This window comes from Penaeus vannamei, chromosome 24, assembly GCF_042767895.1.
Source record: "Penaeus vannamei isolate JL-2024 chromosome 24, ASM4276789v1, whole genome shotgun sequence".
NCBI lineage: Eukaryota > Metazoa > Arthropoda > Malacostraca > Decapoda > Penaeidae > Penaeus > Penaeus vannamei.
The window spans coordinates 21,300,532-21,321,075 of NC_091572.1; the positions used below are offsets into that span (position 1 = coordinate 21,300,532).

The window sequence follows — 20,544 nt, forward strand, 5'->3', positions numbered from 1 at the left end:
GATATGTCTACATTCTTCTAGTGCTTTTTATAAAACCTGCAAGAAAGATTGAGGAAGAAAGCATTGTACTTAGCCCTTGTACATCATTATTTCTCTTTGTACATTCTTGTTTTCTAGATTTATAGTTTTACCTTTTTACCCTCTTTTTTTCTTCAAGGCTTTTGAGACTGAAGTTACAGGAGGGGTAACTGGCTTGGTTTGTCTTCGAGATGAACTCATGGTTGCTACAGGGACTGGTCATATCCAAAGACTGCGTTGGGATGGGTCTCTCAACTACGACTATTGCATAGATCTGCGAAGAGTTCCTTTCTGTGATGACCAACTTGTTATGAAAGGTAAGATCAGGAGATAGTATGACTTACTTTTTTTTATTCGAGATGCTATAGTTACAATAGGTACCCTTCATTACCATATTTTTGTTAATGTAGGTGAAAGAAAATGAAGAATTTAAGAAAATGTCATTATTCTAATTAGTTTAAATAGAAGTCATTCAGCTGGGAAATTCCATCAGAGTAAATTATCTCTGGTTTAGAATAGGCTTTTTATATTATGAAAATATGTTGCAGATGCCATGTTTTGATTTTTTTTTTTAATTCCATTTTGCAAACCCAGCTGTGCCTCTGGATGCCCCTGGAGTACACGTTGTAGATCTAGAGTACTCACCACTGGTGGGAGGATTTGCCATTGTATTAAGTGATGGTCGAGCTGCTTTTCTCACTGCGTCAACCCTCAAATTCGACCCTAATGTAAGTAGTAGATGGCTATTTACAATGGGATTTACTTTTTTTAAATATTTTCTCAGAACAGATTTAGCTATTGTTATTATCATGATAGTTTTTACATATGAGCAAATTTTTTTCCTCCTGAAGTCAGAAATTTTATTTGGTGATATATGTATTTATATATTTATGTATGTATGTATTTTGGTATGTATGAATGTATGTTAGGTATGGTTTATGTAATCTTAATGAATAGTTAACTTGTGAAGTCCTTCTAATCAAAAGTGGAGATTCATAAAGTACGAGTAAGGGGAATGAGTGATTATGAAATTGATAGATACCCAGTAGAATAATAAAGATGCATGTTTGTGCAGTAGTCTTGACAGTATTACTTCCTTTGCCCTCTCTGGTACAACAGAATGATGCTATGCAAGCAACTTAGTGATTTAAGATTATTGTATCAGGTATGGCAGCAGCCATGTTTATCAATAGCTGAATAATAGTTTGGAAATTGGAATTGCTGGATGGCCAAATGACTGAAATTGTCATTGCCTGTTGCCACTGTGCATGTGTTGTTGGTCTGTAGTTATTGGTCAGTAAGAAATTCAAGTGAAAATATGTTTAATTAGGTGTGGGTCCAACTCCATTCACCCATTGCTTCAAATAAATCATTCACAACTTCACTTATCTCCCAGTCCATTGTTCTGCCAATCTGTTCATTCATCCACTGATTGATTATTTAATTTCTTATCTGCCTATCTGGTCTTTCATCCATTGATTGATTTTATGATCCATATATCCTTACATCTGTTTATCTGTCTTGTCTCCTCTCCTCTCCTCTCCTGCTGTCTCCTCCCATCTCCTCCCATCCCCTTCAGTGCCCTCCTATTCCCTCTCATACAGTTGTTGTTTTTTCTTCCATTGTTACATGTCTATCAGTCCTCCTCCCTCCTTCCCCCTCCCTCCCTCTCTCCCTCTTTCCCTCCCTCCCTCCCTCCCTCCCTCCCTCCCTCTGTCCCTCCCTCCCTCCCTCCATCCCTCCCTCCCTCCCTCCCTCCCTCCCTCCCTCCCTCCCTCCCTCACTCCCTCCCTCCCTCCCTCCCTCACTCCATCCATCCATCCATCCATCCATCCATCCATCCATCCATCCATCCATCCATCCATCCATCCATCCTTCCTTCCTTCCTTCCTTCCTTCCTTCCTTCCTTCCTTCCTTCCTTCCTTCCTTCCTTCCTTCCTTCCTTCCTTCCTTCCTTCCTTCCTTCCTTCCTTTATCTCCATCCATCCACCGACCCACTCATCTGTATGGGGATTAGTTTTGATTTGTCATAGAAGGGAAGGGTATCAAAGTTTGTTTTGAGCTGTAGTCGTATGTTGTCACCTGAATGAAAATCTGGGCTTGATAGAAATGGGTATTGGAAAGCTGGGGCATTTGTGTAATGTAGTCTTTAGGATAAATGTCCGTTTGAAATGTATGGGTTAATGTCTCTTCGAGCATTGTTAATTGGTCCAGGTAAGTGTTTGTGCATTATCTGTTATATGTGGTGGCTTTTGTGGCTAGGATGGTGGTCTTTGAACTTTTTTTTTTTTTTTGGTTTGCCTTTGATTTTGTTTTTATCTTGATCCTGATTTCTTTCTTTGGTTGCCATTTTTGAAAGTTATTGATGGTGCTGTAATTGGTTGTAAAAATTATCACGATTTTAATTGTGAGTGTAGAGTGTAGTTGGTAGTTTGCTATATTCATAAAGATTATAATTATGGTTGTGTGTTAGAGGTGCTGTTGGTTTTAGTTAAAGTAGATGTAGTTATGTTTGTAGTATTGTTGTTCCAAATTAAATTACATATGATTGATATGATGTATAATATGATTGTTGCCATTATCATTATTTTTATTCTTATGATTGATTTCTTAAAATGTTTCATAGATTTATGTATTTTTATCTTATTTTGAATGCAAGTGGCTTCTGTTTTTTTCAGCTAGCACTTCAAACACCAGAATTAATTTCTAATCACCCAGAAATATTATGTAGATGTTTTACATTATATATATATTTTGATTTTATGAATTTTGATGAAGCATATAATTGATGCTCTTCTTGCATGCTTTTGCAAAGTTTATATAAAATCTTTTTGTAGCTTTGGAATTTATCTTTACATAAATCACAAAATATTTTTACATATTTTGAAAAATCTCATGATTTTTATTGAATTTGCCATGTGACTAATAAAAACAAAAGAAGAAAATATGTCTGTGTAAGTTTTTGAGTGTAGAGTGTAGAAGTGTGAGAGTGAGCAGAGTACACCTTTCCCTAGGCCGTGCAAGGGATCTGGGCCCGAGACCTGGAGGACGCCACCTGCGCAGCCATCAATCACAAGTACAGGTTACTGGCGTATGGTCGGGCGAAGTAAGTAGACAAATGTGTGGGGGGAGGGTTTCCTATAGGGGATTGGGAAATGTGCCAAGGTTCTTAGCATACAGGACTGTATGTAGTGCCTTTCCTTAAATATGCTTCTGGGTGTCTTTTCCTCTTTGTTGGTGCTTTTATTTCTTCTAGGTTTTGAGGGTGATCTCAAGTGATTACAGATATGATCTGATTTGATTTGAGTTGTAATATTTATTTATTAGGTAATGATGGTAATGAAAAAAGAATCTTGTTTTTGTATAAGAGAAGCCTACCAACTACTTTTTCAAACCAAGAACACTATGATACCATTGTCAAAAAGATTCTTATTCTCTTTCCATTAGTTTTGATTGGTTGTTATCTGATTCCTTCACCTATAAGTACACCATTAACAAAAGCTGAATGAGGTCTTTAAAGGCTTGAAAGATTAAATGAATTGCACAGTAGATGAGCTTGCCTAAGTGCTGTATATCACTCCATTAACTATACAATATTGACATTTTTTCCTTGTGTTTTTCAGCTCACAAGGTGTTGTATATACTGTAGATGAGGCCACTGGGGGTCTGGAAGTCTCCCATAGACTCGTATTGTCCAGTCGGGATTTTGCAGGGTCGCCCGGTCCTGTTGGTGAGTAAGATTTTTGAAATTGTGATAACTATAAAATGTACATACTGACCCTTTTGATCCGGATGATGTGACCATCAAGTCATATAAAAATTTGGCTTGAGGGGCAGGTGACATGAACATTCCATCATGGGAAAATATGGCTTTGGGCCCATTAGTGTGAACTTACCATTATGAGCGTTTTGGCAGAAGGTTGGGGTGACGGAAAAGACTTGCCATCAATGCAGGGTAGACTCATCTGGTGTTTAGAAAGCGGCTGCTCTTTGAAGTCTAATACCCTTATTTTGCTCCATCTGATTGCTGTAAAGCAACCATATTCAAAAGGTTGCACCAATATTTAAGAATGGAAGGAGAGAGTACAAAGTTTTTTTTATGTTATAAAATATATATGCCTTATTTCCAGGATTTATGAAATGGACTCCAGATGGCACTGTATTAGGCATGACTTGGGAGGGAGGTGGAATATCCTTGTGGAGTGTTTTTGGCTCACTGCTTACAGTGTCCTTGCGATGGGATTACACTGAAGATCCACTTTCCAAAGCCATCACCATCACAAACATGGTAATTGATATTGAATTTGGTTATTGAGTCTTCTCTTCTAGTGTCTGAATTTAGGTAATATACTTATTTGAAGTTACAATCTGTGTGAAGTGCATAAAAGAAGGGAAATAAATTTCCTGAATATTATGAATATTTTATTTAGAAATTAGGTGCAGAGGGGAATGAATGTGCTGATTATGAATATTTTATCTTTTAGGAATGGGGTGCAGAGGGATATGAAGTATGGTGCATTCAAAAACTAGAAGAAGAACTTAGCAAACAGGAAACACAAGACCAACAGTTGTACACTGAAAAAAGTTCCAGAGAAATGCCCAAAATGGAAGATAACCTGGAAGAGACCAAGGAATGCAGGGAAATGCCTCAAGGTGCTGTAGAGACAGAGGATATTGAGGTTGGGGCAGAAGCAACAGAGTCTTCACACTCAACAGGTGTTCAGGAGAAAACATGTGTGCTACAGTTTTCCTTTATCAAGAGTGCTCTTACGGTTAATCCCTGTATGGTGAGTGATGGATTGGAAATTCCAGTATTGTTTTGTTAGACTGCTACTAGCTAACAATATATTGTTTTTTAATATTGATGTAAGGCTATGCTATGCACATCATTCTTGAGATAAGATTTTACTGAAGATAAAGATATAAAGAGTATGCAGTAATACTTATGTCAAGGAAAATAATTATTATTTTGCAACAGCAAGAAACTGATGAGGATTAGGATAGATTTACTGGCAAGCTAAAATTTCTAGTTATTGTTTTGTGGCAGAATTGCAATTTCAGATAACGACATTCAGAAGTTTTAGAAGCTTAAATGATCCTTAGTCCTCTTGATACCAAATCTGAAAATGAAGATGCACTTATATTACAATAACACTTATTTCATAAAGTGATAGAGAGTAATAAAAAAAATATTGAATAACATATTTCTACCATAGAAACTTCAATTATAAATATGTGGTACAGTCTGTTAACCATTTATTGCCAGGTACTTGTACTGTACACTGTGGTTTAGTTTTATTAACCCTTAAGTGGGTTCATAAGCACCTAATATTACCTGTTTACCTTAGGCTATTCCTTGATTTTTTTTAGAAAAAGTTTTTTATTATGATTGTATGATGATGATGATTATCATTATAATTTTTGTTATGATTATAATTATTTTTAGAATGAGAATTATAGTTGTATTTATAATAATAATAATAATAATAATAATAATAATAATAATAATAATAATAATAATAATAATAATAATAATAATAATAATAATAATAATAATAATAATAATAATAATAATAATTAGTAGTAGTAGTAGTAGTAGTAGAAGTAGAAGTAGAAGTAGAAGTAGAAGTAGAAGTAGAAGAAGAAGTAGAAGTAGAAGTAGAAGTAGAAGTAGAAGTAGAAGTAGAAGAAGTAGAAGAAGTAGAAGAAGTAGAAGAAGTAGAAGAAGTAGAAGAAGTAGAAGTAGAAGTAGAAGTAGAAGTAGAAGTAGAAGTAGAAGTAGAAGTAGAAGTAGAAGTAGAAGTAGAAGTAGAAGTAGAAGTAGAAGTAGAAGTAGAAGTAGAAGTAGAAGTAGAAGTAGAAGTAGAAGTAGAAGTAGAAGTAGAAGAAGTAATATTAGCATTAGTGCTTATTGCTATTGTTTTATTATTTTTTTCTTATTTTTTTTAGATTATTATATTACTGTTTTTAAAATACTATTCTGTTGTTATTGTTTTATTAGTATAATTTTATTATTACTTTTTTATTATTTTTATTGTTATTTTTCTTTTTAATTCATTTTTCTTCTTATTATAATTGATTATCGATTATTGATTATTACAATTGTTAGATTACCTGGAGTGGCTCAGGTTCGATTCCTGGTATATATTCATATCAATGCAGCACTGCATATTCCATCTTTCATTACAATTATTGTAATGTAGTTAAAGATAATGATAATGATAGAAATAAAAGTCTTTTCTCTGAAAATTTTGGGAATGAGGTAAATACAGGAGGTTATGAAGGCATAGTAATTGACTCCATAGTGACTGAGCACTTCTGGAGCCAACTATGTGTAAACAAAGTGCATGCACTTTTTACACAATGTACATGTATACATGCACTTCCAGTATCACAATGGGTTAATACAAGCAGTGTGTTTTTGTTTTTTAACAGAGTCGATTGGGGCGAGTTCTACTACAGGGGAATGACCGACTCTACCTCAACACTTGTGAGGGACTGGCTGGGATGCCGGACCCTACCCAGGATTCCTTGTCTCTTTACTTTGATGATGATGAGGAAGGTGCATTTGAGGATCCCTTACAAGCTAAAGACTCACAATTTTGTGTGGCAGCAAAGAAACAGTGGATTGTCATCCCAATACCTTACAGTTACACAGCTTCAAACTGGCCAATCAGAGTAAGTTTCTACTATAGTTGAGCTTTTTTCACAGGTGTTATATATCATCATTTGTTAACATGTTTGTCCTAATTTATGATATCATGTGAATTACACACTTCCATGGGAAGAAGTTCTGTTAAGAAAAGGGAGACTTAGTTGTGATGATGTTAAGAATTGGAGCTTAAAACTTTACTTGTAAGGAAATAAAGGGAACATTCTTATTCTGTGCAGTACACCTGTGTGGATGAGGGTGGAGAACTTGTTGGTGTTGCTGGGCGGAATGGAGTGGCCCATTATTCCTTGCGGCTGCGACGATGGCATCTCTTTGGCAATGAGAGCCAAGAACGAGATTTTGTGGTAACTGGTGGCCTGCTTTGGTGGCGGTCAACATGGCTAGTACTTGGAGCCTACAACATACCAGCCAACATGGATGAACTTAGGCTTTATCCACGGGACCATAAGCTGGATAACCTTTATGTCACTACGGTGCCACAACCTGCTCAGGTATGTCTTAAAAGAAATGCTGATTTTTAGTAGATTGTGATCAGTATGCATAGCATATGAATACTTGAATGTAATAGTTTTCTTATTGATAATGCTAAGGAAGAAGTCATTCTGGTATATAATATGAACACCTTATAGGAATTTTGATATCACACTATCATATAGATTTTGTTATCACACAAACATTGCTGGTAAGTGAAATTTCAAAAACAAATCTCTGTTTTAAACTTTCAAATTTTGATTTTGATTATTTTTACAGCCTCTCAGTTTCAAAATCATTCTTTATCTTTTTTCTTGTTTTACTTTTTTTGCTCATCACTCTACATATGTAACAGTTGTTTACAAACATGATTAGCATTTTACATATGTATATATGTATGCATGTATATGTATGTATATATGTATATATTTATGTGTTTATTTATTTATATACGTATTTTATTTATTTATTCATTTGATTAATTAATGTATATATAAATATATATATGAAATATTTAGTAATAAAATGTACACATATGGCTTGAGTTGTAAAATATTACATAGTTTCTTACAGAATTATATTTTGTTACAGGTGCTTTTGTTAAATATATATGGGGATCAGCTGATTGTGTTAACTGCTGATTGCCATATCACAGTGTATAACCTTCAGCCTTCGGAAACAAACTCAGGTAGGCTTCTCTGGCACTATTTCTTGGTTGGCCAGGAAATGATTAATGTATTTTTAAAATTATTTTTATTGGTATGTACAGTTGCAGAAGAGTATTGATGCACTTCTTTGTCACCTAGAGGTCCTTGACAACAGGTTTTTATCGTCTTTGTACAGCTTACCTTAGGAACACATAGTAGATACAAAATGAAAGTTTTGAGATATTTCTTTATAAGGAGCAATTGCATATTGACAAACTTTTTGTCTTTGGTATATGGCAACTATTATATTGTGTGTGTTATGTGATGTTTTAGCTGTAACAATCCATTTTTCTTATTATGGAAGGCCAATATAGGGTAAGTAAGCGAAAATCCAGAGGGAGCAGGGTAAGCAGGAAGAAAAGCAAGCAGAAGGGAAATTCGGAGAGCCTACTGTTTCCGAGGGGTCAGTGTAGTGTGTTTGTGTGTGATGGAATGTCTCGTAAATGTTTACTATTTTATATATATTTTTATAGTTTCAAAACAGACCATTTGTTTTTCATCAAAGTGTATGCACATGTACTCACAAATATGCTTGGTGTTTGTGTTATTTCAGCTTATGGTGATGGGGTTACAAGATGTATGTATCATTGTCAAGGTGCTTTGGTGGTGGGAAACATCAACAGATGTTATAAAAAACAATAAATGTTACTGAATGGCAGTATGACCAGTGTGTGTCAAATTTTATTTGATTATTTGATGGTTTATGTATAGTGAATTAAGCTGCCAGTTATGAAATGTATGAATGTTTTTGAACAGAAACAGTGTGGTGAAAATGATTAAGATTATGTAATGATTAATGGGAATTAATTTTTTTGCTACTTGATATTTGTTGATAATTGGCCAGTAAATGACTGCATTAATTCTTACTGTGGCCTCAGTAGTTTATACTTCAGTAAAGATGAGGAAGGTGTGAAGGCTCTCTCCTTTCAGAATATACATGATGGAGGTTTGTCTGTGCCAGAGTGCAAAAAGTGGAGGTCATGACTGCTAGACTTCACCAAAGTCTTGGAGTTTGATGAGTGATTCTGGTCTTACCTGTTATGTTTGGGTTCTGTATTGCTGTTATATTAGTTTTTCTCAGCTCATGGTATCTTTTTTCTGAGCAGTTTCCAATGTAATTATCTTAAGACAAGATAGAATAAGAAAATGATTAATTTGTACATGGTTGAATAAATAGTTGCAGTAATGTTAGAAACTTTCAAACAGAAGCTAGGGAGTTATTGCCTAGAGTATAAAAATAAAGTAAATATAAAGCAGTTAAAACTGATTAGCAATTACTGAAGTAAAATAGTCATATATTTATGTGTAAATAAAAAAATGACAGTGGTGCCATGATATAATGGTATAAAAGGTAATTTTATAATGTGTGGGAAGGAATGGAAGAGAGTAAAGGATAGTGGGTGTGGCTGGATGAAATATGCCATACTTTACTAGAATTATCATTTCACTCATGATATTCCTTTCACAGCAGAAACGAGGTGGCAAACAAACCTTTATAAATGGATATTGGAGGACTTATAAGGAGAATGAGGGTATTGGCGAGAAAGATGTCATTGTACTATAGTGATTTAGCCTTTTTTTCATTTATTTTTGTGAAAAAATCCTCCTGTATCAGTGAATGTGTATGCTGGTTCCATGACACCCTAATAAATAACCAATAATGCTCCTCTAATCCCTGAAAATTTGAGGAACTGGTAACCCAGTGAAAAGGCATTGATGATCCCTTTTTTGGTTGTGATCGAAAGGTCAAGAAACACGGAATCAGAGAATTGCTAATTATACATACTAAAAGTATGTAGAATAGACTAAATGATGACTTGAATATGATCCAAGAAATACTTTAAGAGCCATCCCCTGGGAATACGACTTATAATATAGATTGCAGTATGTAAGCATTGTGGTAATGGTATGGGTTGGATATTTACTACTTAGAAAGTGTCTCATGCACATGTAATTTTATGTTGTGACCTTATTAAATTTGAAAGCTTATGTTGCTTCTAAATCAAAGTGATTTACAACTCAAGAGTTGTTTTCTGTGCCTTTAGTTTTTGTATCACTGAAGAGTGAAGAGAGGTTTGACTTTTTGGCACTAATGATTATCCACTGCACACAGGGCTTTATTTTAACCTATTTCAGCTTTACGATGTTCAGGGACAGCAGATTGTGTAGATGAGAAGGCCTTTTGAGCATAAGAAAGTCTATTTTCTTTTTCTTTTTTCTTCTTTCTGAACCTGTGTTCACATGCAAGGTTAATAAAAAGTACATATTTAAGATTTTGACATTAAAGATGGTTATTGATTCAGTTTTTAATTTTTGGTTAAAATGAAACCCTTGCATGCTTTCTTGTACTCTCCATATGCTCTTTTTCTTTTTTAAGTCTCTAATGTCTTTGATGAGCATTTGTCCTTGTAAAAGTTGTTATAAACTTAAACAGCATACAGTTTGAATAACTTATACAGCATACAGTTTGAATAACTTATTCAGCATACAGTTTGAATTTAATAAAAATGAGAGTATATTTGTTTGTTGACTTGCAAATATGTAAGTCCTATGTAAATTGTGAAAAGAAGGTGAAATATATCAGGTGTTAATAGATATAATTATTTGTGATTTGTATGTTATTTTATTTTTGTTATTCTGTTACATTCTCTTTGGTTGATTATATATTTGTGTTTTATAGCTAGATTTATGTCCCCATTACCCTTTCAGCACTGAGTCTCTTCCAGACTTATTTAGTTGTTGATTATATATTATTAACATTTGAGCAGTTTCTAATTTTGTTTCTCTGTACTCTCCAGGTGGTGGTAATGTAAATGTGTCTCGGGTTCAGGAGGTAGACATTTCTGGACTGACAGTGCACCCAGCGTGTGTTGTATCCATATTACTGACCAGCCTCCGCACAGAGTCTTGGAGAGTCAGCAACAACCAACACAACCCACTGCCAGCACAGAGTGTCATTATTAACATATCTGGCAAAGTACTTATGATACAACGAGATCAGCAGGCAGATGGTGCAGGCAGCAATGGCAAATTGGTAAGTTAGGGTAGAATTATCTTTAAAGTTGTCGAAAATTTAAAAAATGTTTTAATGTTATTTCATCACATTATCATTCAATCTTTGAAATGTGTAGTATATTATCTTTTGTAAAGTATGAAAATGACTGTATTTGCACTATTGAATCTTTTGTCTTCCAGTTCCATTGTGCACAAATGACGCCAATTGTCCTAGCCTCAAGCTGTGAAGCTTTGTGGTGCAGTAGCTGTGCTGTAAGTCATAAGCCACATCTTAGTCATGCATTGTGGCTACATTGTGGTGTTCATGGCACACGAGCCTGGTTACCACTCTTCCCCAACTCTGCTGATAAGTCTCACATTTTCTTGGCTCGCAGGATAATGCTGCCCTTTACTCCGTCCATATATCCTCTAGGTGAGAGGAGTTCTTTGTGCATTCTTTCATATTCATATTTTCAATTGCGTTTTTTTTCCATTTTGTAGACTTTATGTAAATTGTACTTTATAAAAGCAGTAAGATGGCAGGTTTGAATTATTATTGCAAGTGAAATGGAAGAACTTAATAAACTGATGGAATAAGGAAACTTGTTTTAGGCAATGTTTTTGTAGATATGGTATTGCATACTTTTAATTGTGGATTTACACTAAATATACTAAAGGTAGCTGATATGAAAAATGGAATATTATTTTATATAGATGGATAATAGTAACTGTAATAATCTTATTTTGCATAAAAAACAGCACACAGAGTACAGTGCTTTGGATATACACAGCATTTAGGAATACCATATATTTTCAGCTGTGTTGTTTGAGGAAGGTATCTTGCTAGGGGCAGAGACTGACACGTCCCTGCTGGCATGTGACGCTGCTTCTCTGCACCAGCCACTTACTGTTGTAGAGCGGACTGTGAGTTTGGTTTTTACATATATACATATTTGTTTTCATTTGAGAGGATTTTTATTATTGCTGTATGAATAGTTGTGGTATATTATGTGGCCTAATTTACTCTTATCCTTCAGAGTCAAGTTTACCTGCATCACTTGTTGAGACAACTGCTGAGACGAAACCTTGGGTACCATGCTTGGGAGGTAGCCAGCACATGTCGGGACTTGCCATACTTCCCACATGCACTAGAGCTTCTCCTGCATCAGGCAAGAAAACCCTTTTTATTTGTCCTTGTTGTTAATGTGTCTCTATATATTCTTTTGAAAGAAAGTAGTAGTAATGAACAAGTGTTGGTATTGGAAATGCATATCAGTTTTTGTTTTATGAAATAAAGCCTTGTTACAGGTTCTGGAAGAAGAAGCTTCGAGTAAAGACCCACTTCCAGATTGCCTGCTACCCCGTGTAGTGGAGTTCATTAGAGAGTTCCCAGTGTACCTGCAGACAGTAGTACAATGTGCGAGAAAGACTGAGCTGGCCTTATGGCGCTACCTCTTCTCTGCAGCAGGCAGTCCTAAGCTCCTCTTCGTCAAGGCTTTGGAGGAGGCCCAGCTGGATACTGCTGCATCATACCTTATCATCCTTCAGGTATGTTAGTCAGTGTAATGATTATTTTATGAAGACTCATACAAGAGACATCATAAAGGGATTCATGGACACATATCTGTAAAGGGAAGTTAACCATATGCTGCCGGAGGTGGCATGTGTGTACATGCCTTGCCCACTATGTTTAATTTAGTTTTTATACATTGATGGCTCCACAAGAGAGAGAATTACAAAAATATTTTCTTGTGTGTAATATTGCTGTTAATAATGTCAGTAACACTATAGTAATTATGATGTTTATGATAAAAATAACAGTATCAAAATTGATAGCATTAGTATATAAAAAAAAGCTTTTTTCCTGCAAACTCAAGTAACGGTGAAATCAGTTGAGGTCACAAGGTCTACTAATTGACTCCTTTGTGGCTAATCAAAACAATACTACAGTGAACACAACATATTCCCGGGTGCATTGGGTTGATATTGTATAAATTGTATTTACACTACAGAATCTGGAGAGTGCCTCTGTGAGTCGAAGCCATGCCACACGCCTTTTAGATGCTACATTAGAAGCTGGCAAATGGGATCTTTCAAAAGATCTCATTCGATTCCTTCGTTCAATAGGTATGTAAAGTAAAGTATGTGAATTTGTTATTGTATCAACAGTATCTCTGCATTATATGGCTGAGTATGTGCTTGCCTGACATAGTTTTGATTTTACCTCAGAATTTTACTTTGCTTTTAATGAGTTAGAAAACAATAAGATTTTGAAATGTACCAGTCATTTTATATTTCATGGGTGATAGTTTTCAGCTATTTTTATGTTTATTAATGATTTCTTTTAGAACTAATATAAAGTTTCCCATTAATACAAAATGGATTTCTTTTTGATGTAGTAGAGAAATTGTAACCATTTAGCTTTGCTGAATGCCTATTTTTCCTGAGGCTTGTGAGTTAACAGAGTAAGTGAAGGGGTATGTTCTGTACAATAATATTCTTTCTCCCCTCTTCCTCCTAACGTGAGCAGACCCGACGGACCTGGACTCACCGAAGCCATCGGTTCCATCTTGTGGGAGTACCAAGGTTGGGTTCAGCCATGCCACACCCCCCGTGTCCCCTGCATGTGCAGATGAAGACCTTTCGATGATTCTCCCCAACACTCAGGTACTAACAGTGACTCATCCTCTGTAACTCTCTTAACCAAATGGGAATGACAGGAATTCCAACGTCCATGGTTGGCCCCAATGTATCAGTGTGTAGCATGAGTTCATTGTGTAGAGAAGTATAGAGATGCAGACCATTGCATCCTTAGACCATTATTGGTTTGTCTGTTGTTGGTTCATTTGGCAAGTTGTTATGTAGGTATTGAGATGTTAACCTGTTTGACCTATACATTTTAAAATAAGAAACAAACAAAGTTAATAGATAGAGACAAAATCCATGATAGACTGACAATTAAGAACACATACACATCAATACATAATTAAGAACACATACACATCAATACATAATTAAGAACACATACACATCAATACATGTTCATTTTTTGTACAACATATCTACTTACCTACTTATATACACCCCTTCCTGCCTCCCAACCTATCTGTTTAACTAAATATTTACCTAGCTGTCTGTTTTCCTATCTTCTTTTCCTACCTCCCAATCTACATGTTAATATACCTGCCTGCCTACCTATCTATCAATCTATCTATCTATCTATCTATCTATCTATCTATCTATCTATATCTATCTATATCTGTGTGTCTATCTATCTATCTATCTATTTATCTATCTCTTTGTCTATGTATCTATTTATCTAACTATTTCTGTATCCATTTACCTACTGACTTATTTACTTACTTATTTACTTATTTATTTACTTATTTATTTACTTATTTATTTACTTACTTATTTACCTATCTATCTATCTATCTATTTATTTATTTATTTATTTATTTATTTATTTATTTATTTATTTATTTATTTATTTATTTATTTATTTATTTATTTATTTATTTATTTATTTATTTATTTATTTATTTATTTATTTATTTATTTATTTATTTATTTATTTATTTATTTATTTATTTATTTATTTATTTATTTATTTATTTATTTATTTATTTACCTATCTACCTACCTACCTATATATCTGTCAGTCCATCTATCTGTCTATCTATCTATCTATCTGTCTATCTATCTATCTATCTATCTATCTATCTATCTATCTATCTATCTATCTATCTATCTATCTATCTATCTATCTATCTATCTATCTATCTATCTATCTATCTATCTATCTACCTACCTATTTATCTACCTACCTATTTATCTACCTACCTATTTATCTTCCTACCTATTTATCTTCCTACCTATTTATCTACCTACCTATTTATCTACCTACCTATTTATCTACCTACCTATTTACTTATCTACCTACCTATTTATCTTCCTACCTATTTATCTTCCTACCTATTTATCTACCTACCTATTTACCTACCTACCTATTTACCTACCTACCTACCTACCTGTCTACCTACCTGTCTACCTACCTGCCTACCTACATGCCTGCCAGCCAACCCACAGCTCCCCCCCCCCCCCACACACACACACATACACACGCACATGCACACGCACACGCACACGCACATGCACATGTACGCACACACACACACGCACAGCACGCGCGCACACACACATATGCGCGCGCACACACACACACACACACACACACACACACACACACACACACACACACACACACACACACACACACACACACACACACACACACACACACACACGCACATTCATATTCATCATCATCATCTGGGGGCTAACGCCGACGGGGGCGCATAGCTGCATCCACCCTTTGCTTCCACCGTTTGGCGCTGCTCATGGCAAGCTGCCAGGCAGGGACTCGGCCCATCTCAAGCTCTTCACGACAGGTTTGATCGATCTGCCTGAGCCACGACCTCCTAGGTCGTCCCACAGGCCTCCTCCACCTAGGGTTGTCTCGTACAGAGACAACCTAGTGGGCAGGATCATCCTGGGGGAAGTGAGCCAGGTGGCCGTATATCCTGAGTTGGTGATCCTGGATTGTGCAGGTAACAGGTCCTGCGCCAGTCTCATGGTGCAACCGTTGGTTGGACACCAACCAACTGTACCCCATGATCCGGCGTAAGGACCTATTACAGAAGGCTTCAAGACGTGACTCCAAGGCACAGGATAATGTCCAGGTTTCACTACCAATAGCAAAACTGGCATTATCAGGGCCTTGAAGACATGTAGCTTGGTCCTTCTGCACAGGTACCGGCATCTCCAAATACTCTTATCGAAAGAGTTCATGACAGCTGCTGCCAGGCCAATCCATCTGCGGACTTCCTGGTCTGACAGCCCAGAGTTATGAACTACACTACCAAGGTATGTAAAGCTCTCTGTGACTTCAATGTCTTCGGCGCAAGAACGTACCGACTGAACAGGTTCTCCTAACAACTCCCCAAAGTCCTGGATCTTAGTCTTGGTCTAGGAGACCTCTAACCCCAAGGGCTTCACTTCATTTCTAAATGTATCGAGAGCCACCACTAAGGATTCCAAGGACTCAGAATAGCAACATCATCAGCAAAGTCAAGGTCGGTAACCTTGATATTGCCCAGAGTTGCTCCACAATGACTTTGAACAGTAACTCTGCCTAGTATCCAGTCCATGCAGGTGTTGAAAAGTGTTGGTGCAAGAACACAGCCTTGCCTCACTCCTGACCCAACAGGAAAGAAGCTTGACAGGCCCCCACCACACTTTACAGCACTTTCAGTACCAGTATACAGACTTGCTATCAGTCCAATAATCCTTGTTGGAATTCCTCTCAGTCTCAGGATCTCCCAGAGTGATTCCCGATGCACTGTATCGAACGCCTTCTTGAGGTCGATGTAGGCTGCAAGCAGCCCACGCCCGAACTCACGACGGCGCTCTACAATGACTTGAATTGCAATGATACGGTCAATTGTGGACTTACCAGGAGTGAATCCAGATTGCTCCTGCCTCTGGTGCCTCAGTAGATGGTCTCTGATACGTCTCAGAAGGATGTGGCAAGAACCTTGCCTGGTATACTGAGCAGTGTAATGCATCGGTGATTGCTACAGTCCCATCGGTCCCCCTTCCCCTTCCAGAGAGGGTTGACCACACCCCTCAACAGGTCGAGGAATGGTACCGGACCGCCAGATGGCAGCCAGGACAGCGTGCAACCCACGCACCATTGGTTCCCTACCAACTTTTAACGGTTCAGGTGGGATGCTGCAAATATCTGCTGCTTTGCCACTCTTCAGCTTGGATATCGCCCCCCTAACTTCAGTCAGGGAGGGTGGATCCTCACTGATGGGTGGGTCTGGCAACGGAATCACGGCACTACCCGCATCCAAGTTAACTGTTGGTGGGTCAACCTGGTACGGCTGCTCAAAATACTCAGCCCAACGTTCCCGCATCGCAATAGGATCTGAGGCGATCTGGCCACTTACCAAGGGAACCGCTGTCACCTGAGAAGAGCCTTACATACATACATACATACATACATTCATACATACATACATGTATACATACATACATACATGCATACATACATACATGCATACATACATTCATACATACATACATACATACATACATACATACATACATACATACATACATACATACATACATACATACATACATACATACATACATACATTCATTCATTCATACCTGTTTACTCTTTTATTTACATGCATTTATTTATTTTTCAAATATATACAGTGTCTAAATATAGTACACCCTACATCTGCATGTGACATGCATACGTGAATATAGTTACAAAGACTTTTGCTCATATGTGTTAAAACTGCATAAACATAATTGTCCTGTGTTGTGAATCTTCCGTCCTTGTTAGCGTTAGGAAAAGCATGTAAATCATTTCTGTCCGACCTTGCAATAAGGAACAGGTTCTCTAAATACTGGGGTTTATCACATACAGTACAAATACATATCTTTAAGGGAACAGTATTAGGGTGTATTGTAGCTAAGAGTTTAGATGTCAATTAACCTTCACTCTTTTTATTTTCATTTTTATTTTTTCTACTTGCTTGTCTTGGTGCCTAGCATTTATGATGTTTTTTTTAATTACTTTAGTATAGTTCATAGTAAACTCAGTTAGGATTTTCATTATTATTATTATTGATAGCCATTTATTTTGTTTTTTACTTATCTGAGTCATATTAAAACTTTTCCTTTTTGAGTGACTAATTTGACCTGTACATTTGTGTATCAGATACAGATGTTGCGAAGACATTCCTCTGTTCTGATCACCGCTCCACAGGTATTATTATTTCATTTTGTCATTTGGTGACTTTTTAGTGGCTGTGTGTTGCCATTTGACAAGTTTATGCATGTTTGGGTTTTATAGGGAGTTGTGGTAAGTTCTTGATTGACATTGCTGTGTATTGCAAAGATTATCTTGATATGTCTTCTCCACACAAAGATACCTCTCTTACACTGCCTGTCACATAGCATATTTCTGAATGGTTTTGTCTGTTTGTTCTCCTTGTTTGTTATGATCTCAGTCACATCTGAATGTGTTGTAACTTTGTCTTCTGTTGCTTCCACTTTGCTACATCATTCTGTTTGGTTAGTTTCAGTGCCTGGAACTTTTGTATTAGAAATGATTAATTTACATGTATTGCACTGCACTTGTTCTTCATGACAGAATCAGAATACATGCCTGATTACCAACTAGAAATAATATTTATTAATTTGACTTGTGACCATCAAATGATAAATTTTACAAGGGAATATAGTCATTACAGCAATTTAAGCATTTTTCTTCATTAATCATAAATTGATATCAGTTGTATTTAATATTTTCATTTTATTTTTTGTCAGAGGTTTATGTCTGAAAGGATGATTAAAAAAAGGAAGATTATACATAATTAAAAGATAGTATTGTATTTTGATTTATGTAGAATAGGTATAGTAGTGAGCTGTGAGAATATGTAATGGTTTCTTATGATTTGACTTACATTTAGCCCTATGCTATCATGTGTTCCATAATCTTGAAATGCTGCTGTCAGGCACACTTCAAAAGTTAACACTCCTCTGCTAACATACACACAGGGTTGCTACCATGCACAAAGTACAGTAGATTGGTTGTTTTTACATTAAACAGGTTGTGCATTTGGTTATTTGCCATTGCTAGGGATTGGTTTACATTCCTACTGTCAACATCGAACAAGCATTACAGGATATATTCACGAATTAATGTTATTGGCAATAGATTACTTCTCATGAATGTGAACGATTGCTACGATGCCCTTTTAGGTGAGCTTAATGATGAAAGTTCTCAGTAGCAACGTGTAGGCTCTCTGGTAGCCTTTGGCATACATGTTAACCCATTCTTGCCTTTCTATCTTCTTGTCTTTCATGTTCACAATAAAGTCAGCATTTATTAAGTCTTTTTATGTTCTCAGCAAGGTCAGCTTTTATTCTGTTGTTGAGGTTCGTGATAAATTCAGCATTTTTATTTATTTATTTATTTGTTTTTTTATTAATGCACCATTTACTTAGTTTTTTTCACATTTTCTTTTTGTTACTTGCAGTATTGCTAAGGATACTTCTTGGTGGGGAAAGTATTGACAAAATTTGCATGTAGATCATCTGGTCAAGAGCCATTTGGAAGTATTCTCATTAATTTTTAAGGTCTCTTGCAGATTTTTGTTATATGCAGTTGTGTAACTATTTGGGTGTGATAGCAAAAGGTTTGGTATATAGTAAAGTCTTTCAGTATATTGTAATAAGGCCTTGACAATGGGAAGGTAGTTTGAGGAATGGTACCAACAAGTAGTATATCTGTACATCAGATTGATTGAAGATTACTTACTGCTTAACCATATAATGTGAATATGCTGTCGTAGAAAAATTTGGCTGAAGGCTGGGGTGATTGGAACATGCTGTCATGAGAATTTGGACTGAAGACCTGGGTAATGGGAACGATACAAGAGTGTACAAAGCTCTTGGAGGGTAGTTACACTCATAAGGCATTTAGAAAGATCTTGCATTATTTCCATCAGTAAAAGAGTGGAATGTACTCATACCATCCATGAGTCAAGACTGGAAGAGCACCACCTGCAGGTTGTTAAATAGCCAAAAAGTACAAATTGAATATTACAAAAATATTTAAAGTACAAAAATATTTTAAAAGTACAAAAATATTTTAAAAGTACACAAATAAGAAAATATTACTTATTGTTATTATTATTACACAGAATTATAGACTACATAGAGAGGTGGATATGGAGTCTATGCAAGGAAAAGTCTATTGCCATCTTGATACAGCATATCAAATGACAAATATAGACATTAGAAAATAGCCAAAAAGTAAAACATAATTTTGTAGCAAAAGAGATTGATTTTGCAAAGAGCAGGTATGGAGTCTTGCCAATGCATACAAGTATTTGTGTGGAATGGGCCTACAAGCCACACACCCCGGAGTGGCCACTCAGGTAATGCCAAATTTTGGGCAGCGTGTTGGTAGTGAGGCACCCGGATCCAATGGGTTATTTGGTAAAACCTGGAAATCAGTGTTAAACTCAGTCTACAGAAAATGAAAAGATTTGCTCATCAGAAAAAAAATGCATATACAGTGCACTTGCCAAAATGTGTATATACAGCTTTTCAACTTTTTTTTTTTATATTGCTTGCGAACCCAGTCCATTTCATCATTTTCAAACTTAATTTGCAGTTAGCCTAGATTGTTATGCCATGTGTCTTTTGTGATAAACATATATAGATGATACATACATTTGCTCCCCCTCTAGATGAGTATTTTCATGTGAAGCTCTTTAATCTGTCAACAAAAGATGCCTTATCCTCATATGCACTTTGTAATGGAAGGGCATGTATATACAGGGGCATACATGTGATTTTGCTGTGTGTGCATGTGTATGTGTGAGTTTGTGCATTGACCTTATGTGTGTGGTATTGGAAAATGAATTGTTGTAAAATGAACTGGGTTTTAATCATGTGTGGTAAAAATGTTAGACCTGTTTTTTTGTGAGAATGCTAATTACTCATTATATTAAGTTGATAAATATGAAAGGAAATCAGTAATTAAATTTGGTTGTTGCAAAATCCTGGTTGACAAATATTAAAAAA

The 20,544-nt window shown here is 36.0% G+C and overlaps 1 protein-coding gene across 2 annotated transcripts in view; it reads left to right on the forward strand.

Annotated features, from left to right (window-relative positions):
* Positions 1-20,544, forward strand: part of Rich (Guanine nucleotide exchange factor subunit Rich) — a 33,944-nt gene that overhangs the window by 5,653 nt on the left and 7,747 nt on the right. Inside the window, exons 4-20 of one of the 2 annotated variants that reach the window (XM_027374555.2) lie at positions 158-335; positions 613-746; positions 3,033-3,124; positions 3,642-3,748; positions 4,149-4,306; positions 4,503-4,805; positions 6,454-6,696; positions 6,910-7,182; positions 7,754-7,850; positions 10,668-10,903; positions 11,065-11,296; positions 11,681-11,787; positions 11,901-12,032; positions 12,172-12,411; positions 12,876-12,990; positions 13,394-13,530; positions 17,666-17,713. In XM_027374555.2, the coding sequence (XP_027230356.2) occupies positions 158-335; positions 613-746; positions 3,033-3,124; positions 3,642-3,748; positions 4,149-4,306; positions 4,503-4,805; positions 6,454-6,696; positions 6,910-7,182; positions 7,754-7,850; positions 10,668-10,903; positions 11,065-11,296; positions 11,681-11,787; positions 11,901-12,032; positions 12,172-12,411; positions 12,876-12,990; positions 13,394-13,530; positions 17,666-17,713 (2,832 nt within the window). The remainder of the gene's footprint in view (positions 1-157; positions 336-612; positions 747-3,032; positions 3,125-3,641; positions 3,749-4,148; positions 4,307-4,502; positions 4,806-6,453; positions 6,697-6,909; positions 7,183-7,753; positions 7,851-10,667; positions 10,904-11,064; positions 11,297-11,680; positions 11,788-11,900; positions 12,033-12,171; positions 12,412-12,875; positions 12,991-13,393; positions 13,531-17,665; positions 17,714-20,544) is intronic. The other variant, XM_027374556.2, reaches the window with a different exon arrangement.